Source organism: Antedon bifida, chromosome 3 (genome assembly GCF_963402885.1).
Source record: "Antedon bifida chromosome 3, ecAntBifi1.1, whole genome shotgun sequence".
Classification (NCBI taxonomy): domain Eukaryota; kingdom Metazoa; phylum Echinodermata; class Crinoidea; order Comatulida; family Antedonidae; genus Antedon; species Antedon bifida.
The window spans coordinates 17,735,372-17,743,411 of record NC_136228.1 but is presented as its reverse complement, the minus strand read 5'-3'; the positions used below and the strand labels follow the sequence as shown (position 1 = coordinate 17,743,411).

Genomic DNA, 8,040 nt, shown 5'->3' with positions numbered 1-8,040 from the left:
CCGATGAAGGTGGTACTTGTAACTTCCGATCATCATAAACGCTAGGCCATCTATCTGTGTTTGCCCAGGGAAGAAGACAACTTTTTTTTTGGTTGTTGTTACTGAAATCGCATCTTTCGCTATTTTTCTATATTTATACAGTTTTTTTTTTCGTTTATACGCATATTATTTTGTGACGACCATTTATTAATGTTATTTTCAGCAATTCGCATTTTGCTATTATGGTTTGGATGAAGATCCATTTTTTTTCCACATGAAGCAACAGCAGGGAGGCCAGGATAATTGGATGAAGATCCAATGGGAAAGCGCTACCCTAGCCGAACATGTGTATTTGGATGAAGATCCCTTTTTCCCCCTTTTTTTTTGTCTACAACATGAATCAGTGGCAGGGAGGCCTGGAGAATTGGATGAAGATCCAATGGGAAGATAAGCGGGGTGGCAACCGTATAAATGGCAGAAAAGCAAAGATTGTATAGCGCCACTAGGCGGTGCAAGAAAAATAACTGGGATGCCATTCGGGCGGACAAAATAATGATGATTACAGTTATCGAAAAAATTTCCGGTCGGTGAATTGTCGGCGAAGTGGCGTTCGGCAAAACGTTCCGTCACCGTTGAAAGAAATTTAACAACTTAAAAGTCAATTAGTTATATTATAAACCAAAATAAGTCTGAAATGGTGGAGATCTAAAAATTGAGTCGGGTAAACCAATCCAGCACCCTAAAAACTACCCTAAAACATTCGCTTTTAACATGAAATGCCTACAGCATATGAAAATCTGGACTAGTCTATTATTGCCACAAAAGACAATTTATTTGCTTTGCCTATTTTTTTTGCAAACTAACTTGATGATAGGTGGCGCCATTGGTTTTTTTAGAGTAGCAGAACATTATATTGGCAGTGACTATAGAGTAACCAATCACCATAACATTTAGAGAGTCATCCTCAGTCTAGTCATATAAAAAGTTGCACACACATCAGAAGTTTTCCGGAACAATATGAAATTAAAATATAATTACATTTTAATAATTAATATCGTACTAGTAGTAGCGTCATACTGCACACGTCGGTCCTGGAACTAATTTCTGGTGACTTGCTTGATTTCCATCTGAAACAATTCACCTTACAAAATGTGCAAAACACACAGAATAGAGAAGACATTTTTTCTATTTATAAAAGTACATTTATCGTAAATAATCATAAAATATTTTCTAAATTACAAACATGCAAGCACCAATAAATCTAGGTCTACTATACTAAAAACAAAATATGGTTACGTACATAATTATGATGATAAAGTGTTTTTAAATCCATCATTGTTTTATTGTTAATTATTGTAAGTGCCAAATCCAAGCTAGGTATACTGTGCTTGTGTTCACTGAAGAGTGTCAAGTGAACAGGTGACCAACCATATGGGTTATGCTAATGAGGGCATAGCTTGCTTGGGCTGTGGCTGGCAGTTGGATAGTTAGGCTTGTTGGGTAAGGACCTAGCAAGCACAAAAGGCTTATTTAGAAGCCTAAGCTGGCCTAGCTATAGAAGTGGTAGATGTACCAAGGCTTACTTAGAAGCCTAAGCTGGCCTAGCTATAGAAGTGGTAGATGTACCAAGGCTTACTTAGAAGCCTAAAGCTGTAGTACGGTGGTAATTGATATAGTGTATAGCTATAGCTGCACATGTTATCCAGGCATATCTTTGGTAAGCAATTGAGACTTATCTTATTATTATTATAGTTGTAATTATTTTGAACCAAGAATTATTTATATTGTACTGTTTTATCTATGACTTATTTAGATACTTATGTAAGGTCTATTATTATTGTTTAGAATTATTTATGTTGTACTGTATGATAGATACCGTATATATTATTTGTAATCATTATTTATTTGTTATAGTAAATCGGATCAAGTTGGAGAACAATTAAATTCCGCATTTGCAAGAAACTTGTTTGTGCAGTTATAAAATTTACAAAGATATATCCACGATGGCTGAAGCTGCTTCAGAGAAATCTGTTAGAGTAAAACGTAAGACCGAGAAGGGTGCAGAGTACGAAAAGGAACGAAAGCTGAAAGGAATCAAAGAGTTGTGGCGTCGTGTTAAATTTGTGTCAGAAGCGTTGAAAGCTTCTTTGAATAAGGAAGTTACAAGAGAAAATCTGATTAAGGTGCATCAAGATTGGTTAATGGTGTATGGTGAATTTATGTTCCTTCATGATGAAATTTGTGGCTTGCTGAACGAGGAAGAGAAAATAATGTATAATGAATGGTTTGAAGACAAAGATGTGTGGTTGGCAAACTTAAAGGCTAAGGTAGAGGATTGGTTTGCGGTGCTTGAGGTAGAGCAGTCTGCGGCGGTAAATTCTCATCGCTCCGCAAGCAGGAAATCAACTAACAGTTCAAAATATTCTAAACGATCACTAAGTGCTTCTGTGATTCAAGAAGAGCAAAAACATGCAGAGTTGCTAGCCAGGCAGAGGAGTCTCACAGAAAAGCAGAGAATTCAACAGGAAGAGTTCAAACTGAAACAGGAAGAGTTCAAACTCAAACAGTTAAAAGAAGAAAACGCTTTAAAAGAAGAGATAGACGTCGCCGAAGCAAGATTGAATGTTGCAAGGGATTTCGCAAGCGGAAGGGGTTCTGGTAGCCACAAAAGTACGTCATCAATGGAAGGGTTTCTAGATAGTGCATACCGACGAAATGTGTTATCGCTTGGTCCAGCGGATCCTGCTACTATTCCTGTATTAGATTTAGACCCATTGGATCCTGTTGTAGTCCCTGTTGTTCCTGGTGATGTAACACAAGCCTTTGCTCCAGCCGATCATGTTACAATTCCTGTGCTAACGTCAGTTGCTCCTGTGGTAGTACCTGCTGTTCCCGTAAATGTACTGGCAACTCAAAACTTTGCTCAAGCAGATCCTGCTCCTACTACAATTCCTAACTTAGCTTCGAACACAGTGACTCCTGTGGTAGTTCCTGTTACGCAAAGCCATCTGTTTCCGCAAAACCGGCAGGGTTGTCAGGATTCTTTTTCTTCTAATAGAAATGTTGGTTCTACTGATATGAACGAGGTGATAAGGACTATGCGGAAGCCACAAATGGAAATTAAGAAATTTGCAGGTGAATCCTTGGAATTCAAACGTTTTATAAGACAATCTAAGTCTAGAGTGGAACAGTTTTGTTCAGCAGATGAGAAATTGCAGTACCTGGAACAATTTACAACTGGAGAGGCCCATCGCATAGTTAAAGGATTTTCTTACCTAGACGCAGACACAGGGTACCCATCGGCAATCAAAGAGTTGACAGAACGTTATGGTGATCCTGAAGTGATAGCCAACGCATTTGTTAAGAAGCTGTATTCATGGCCTGTTCTTCGTTCTTCAGATTCCAAATCCTTGGATGATTTTGCTATTTTCCTGAAAGAGTGTGAGGCAGCTACGCAGTGTGTGGGCAGTTTGGCTGTGCTTGAATTGTTTGAGAATCTTAAAACTATTGTTACTAAGCTACCCTACAACTTGCAGGAAAGATGGCGAGGAAAGGTGTATGACTTGAAGGCCAAGCAGGAACGAGTAAAATTTAGTGACCTTGTTGAATTTGTACGAAAAGAAGCCAAAAAGTCTAATGATCCCGTGTATGGCAAACTTCAACTTGATTCTAGAGGCAACAAGTTCAAGGAGTCTTCTAAGGTGTCTGCAGTAAATGTAAAGCAAGTGGAGAAGTGTTTGTGTTGTGAAAGGCCACATTCAGTCGCTCAATGCTCAGAAATGAAAAGGATGGCTATTCAAGAACGGTTTGAGATGTTAAAGAGAAAAAATGTCTGTTTTCTGTGTCTTGGTAAAGGTCATACAAAGAGATGGTGTTCATCCGGCATCACATGTTCGAAATGTAGAGGTACCCACAACTTGGAATGTCATTCGGATTGGTAATACTACAAATGTCAACTCAAGTTTCATCAATGTGGCTATATCTAAACATGACGAGTCAGAAAGTCTAGAGAGAACATACAGAGAAAGTTTAAAATACGATTTTCCGGAAAGAGTTATAGACGATAAAAGAGAGTGGTCACAAGAAGATAAACGATTTATTAAAATAATGACTGATAGCTGTAACTTTGTTGACGGTCACTATCAGATGGAGCTTCCTTTAAGAGACAAGAAATTAAAATTACCGTGCAACGAAAACCTTGCTAAACGTAGACTGGAAAGCCTTCGGAGGAAGTTAATTCGCAACGATAGCTTTAAACAGGATTATGTTAAATTTATGACTAGCGTTATAGACCAGGGTTATGCGGAAGAGGTTTCACCTTATGAATCGCAAGATGGTTTAACGTGGTATATCCCTCATCATGGTGTCTATCACCCGAAAAAACCCACGAAGATACGGGTTGTGTTCGATTGTGCCGCTCGGTATCTTGGTGTTGCGTTGAATGATCTTCTTTTATGCGGTCCTAATTTGCTCAACAATTTAAATGGTATTCTACTTAGATTTCGTCAGCATCCTGTAGCTTTTATGAGTGACATCGAGACCATGTTCTACCAAGTAAAAGTTCCTGAAAAGCATCGCAATCTTTTTCGCTTCTTTTGGTGGCCAGGTGGTGATCTAGAAGCAACTCCTATCAAGTACAGGATGACTGTCCATCTGTTCGGAGCCACGTCATCTCCGTCTTGCGCTAATTTTGCATTGCAACAAACAGCCAAAGACAACCAGAAATTACATAGTAAAGAGGCAGTATCAACTGTACTAAATGATTTCTACATGGATGACTGTTTGCGATCAGTCGAGTCTACACAAAAAGCACTCGGTTTAATTCAAGAGTTGAAGAACTTATGTCAAAAAGGCGGATTCAACCTTACAAAATGGGTCTGTACCAACAAATATATTCTATCGCAAATTCCAGTCGAAGACCGGACCAAAGGAGTAATGAACTTGGATCTTGACCATTCTCCGCTACCAAAAGAACGAGCACTAGGCCTTCAATGGGATGTGGAAAAGGACTTGTTCGGGTTTAGTATTGGCAAGTTTAAAGCAGAAAACACAAGAAGAGCAATCTTATCTGCTGTTAGCACTATTTATGACCCCTTAGGGTTTGTTGCGCCTGTCAGCGTGTCGGCAAAGAACTTACTTCAAGATTTATGTAAACTAAAGTTAGGATGGGATGAACGTATACCGGACGAGCATGCGATGAAATGGCAGAATTGGTGTAAGCAAATTTTTCTCATTGAATCCGTAACTGTACCTAGATGTTACGTACCAGGAAGCAATTCACATTTCGTCAATACTCAAGTCCATGCATTTTCTGACGCCAGTGCCGAAGGTTATGGTTGTGTGATCTATCTTAGGCAAATAAGTGAGCAGGGAAAAATTAGATGTTCTTTCGTAACTGGGAAAGCTCGCGTGGCTCCTATAAAGAAAGTGACTATCCCAAGAATGGAACTAACAGCAGCAACTATGTCAGTCAAAATCTGTGCAGTTGTTCTCCGAGAGTTGGATATCAAACTCCACCAAACCTTCTACTGGACAGATAGTACCTCAGTGCTGAGATACATAGCTAATGAGTCCTCACGCTTTCATACCTTTGTGTCCAACAGAGTAACCATCATAAGGAGTGCAACTAGTATAAACCAATGGAAGTTTGTTGATACCAAACAAAATCCGGCAGATGTTGCGTCAAGAGGACAGAATCCTAAACAATTTCTTTCGGATCCAGTATGGCTTCAAGGTCCAAGGTTTCTATTGGAAGATGAAGGTAAATGGCCTCAGCAAATAATATCAATGAAAGAGGATTCAAGAGATTGTGAGGTAAAAGCAAGCCACTCTACTCAGGTTAATGATATTAATCATCCAGTGTGTATACTAGTTGAACACTATTCATCTTGGCACTCGCTTAAGAAGGCAGTTGCATATATTTTAAAGGTGAAAGGTGTATTGCTGAGGAAAATAAGAGGCGCTACTCGATCATACATAAGCGGATCCCACTGTTTAACTGTTCGTGACCTTCATGAAGCGGAAATGTTGATTGTGAAACACGTTCAAAAAAAGTTTTATTCCGAAGAGATGGAAGTTCTGCAGAGAAGTACAGAAAGTAACACAATGAGAGTTTCAAGATCCAGCCCTTTGTATAGACTGGATCCATGGTTAAACGAAGGGGTTCTAAATGTTGGTGGACGCCTGAATCTAGCAGACATCTCGACAAATGCAAAGCACCCAATCATCATTCCCAAACAATCACTTGTTGCTAGTTTAATGCTTGATGAAATTCATCGAAGAAGTGGGCACAGTGGCCGAAATATGATGTTATCTGTACTTCGGGAAAAATATTGGGTAATAGGCGCCAACGCATTAGCTCGTAAGATTACTAACAGGTGTGTACAATGCAGAAAATATCGTGGGAAAACAATGGAACAAATGATGGCAAATCTACCTGCTGATAGGGTGACATCAGGCCAAGCTGCATTTACTAGAGTAGGCATGGACTTTTTTGGACCAATTGAAGTCAAGCAAAGACGAAGCACTGTCAAAAGATATGGTGTGGTATTTGTGTGTCTGTCCTCTAAGGCAATTCATATTGAAATAGCTAGTTCCCTGGATACAAACGCCTGTATAAACGCCATAAGACGATTTACAGCTAGACGAGGACCAGTGAAGCAAATTAGGTCTGACAATGGTACAAACCTCGTTGGAGCATGCCGAGAGATGAGTAAGGAAATTAAGGCGTGGAACCAAGCCAGAATTTATGAAACTTTGCTGCAAAAGGATATAGACTGGGTATTTAATCCACCCACCGGATCCCATCATGGTGGGATATGGGAACGTCAAATCAGAACTATACGGCAGATATTATATGCATTAGTCCAAAGTCAGTCGTTAACAGATGATACCTTGCATACATTCATTTGTGAAGTGGAAAACATTGTCAACAATAGGCCAATAACAAGCAATCAGGAGGACGTTAACGATCTTAAACCGCTCACACCTAACCAACTCATACTTCTAAAGGGAGATGTAAATCTACCACCTTGTAATTCTGAGAATAAATCCAATTACTTCCGGAGAAGATGGAAACAAGCTCAATATTTGGCTGATGATCGTTTCTGGGAGAGATGGAAAAGTGAATATCTTCCGCTATTACAAAGAAGACAAAAGTGGTTATCTCCAAGAAGAAATGCTAAAATTGGAGATATTGTTTTACTGATAAGTGAGAACACCCCAAGAAATGTGTGGCCAATGGGTAAAGTTGTGGAGACATTACCAAACAAGGATGGGTTTGTTCGGCAAGTAAAGGTAAAGACACATGCAAGTATCCTGACGAGGCCTGTGAGTAAACTATGTTTGCTGTTGGAGAATGATGATCCGGAAAAGTAAATCCTATATTATTCTGAATTGAACAAAACAAAGAAGGAAGCTGAGAAAACTTAAGAAACTTTAAATGAACTTTATATTTAACTTTATTTTTGTCGCTACTTATATACATTGTTGTTTAACATTATAGTCAATAAGTTGATGGATAATTTGTGTTATAGGCCTGGATTTTACACTTTCATTGTATTTGTATGTAGAATTGTGCAATGCGCAATTGTGGGTGGGTATGTAAGTGCCAAATCCAAGCTAGGTATACTGTGCTTGTGTTCACTGAAGAGTGTCAAGTGAACAGGTGACCAACCATATGGGTTATGCTAATGAGGGCATAGCTTGCTTGGGCTGTGGCTGGCAGTTGGATAGTTAGGCTTGTTGGGTAAGGACCTAGCAAGCACAAAAGGCTTATTTAGAAGCCTAAGCTGGCCTAGCTATAGAAGTGGTAGATGTACCAAGGCTTACTTAGAAGCCTAAGCTGGCCTAGCTATAGAAGTGGTAGATGTACCAAGTTTAGATACTTATGTAAGGTCTATTATTATTGTTTAGAATTATTTATGTTGTACTGTATGATAGATACCGTATATATTATTTGTAATCATTATTTATTTGTTATAGTAAATCGGATCAAGTTGGAGAACAATTAAATTCCGCATTTGCAAGAAACTTGTTTGTGCAGTTATAATTATTGTGACA

General features: G+C 39.0%; 1 protein-coding gene across 1 annotated transcript; it reads left to right on the top strand.

The window, feature by feature from the left end:
- Nucleotides 1-3,011: 3,011 nt before the first annotated feature.
- On the top strand, nt 3,012-7,836 carry LOC144838482 (uncharacterized). Its single transcript, XM_078693873.1, has 2 exons — nt 3,012-3,114; nt 6,866-7,836. Exons 1-2 carry the CDS (start codon nt 3,057-3,059, stop codon nt 7,354-7,356), a joined length of 549 nt encoding a protein of 182 aa, XP_078549999.1. The 5' UTR covers nt 3,012-3,056; the 3' UTR covers nt 7,357-7,836.
- The last annotated feature ends 204 nt before the right edge of the window (nt 7,837-8,040 follow it).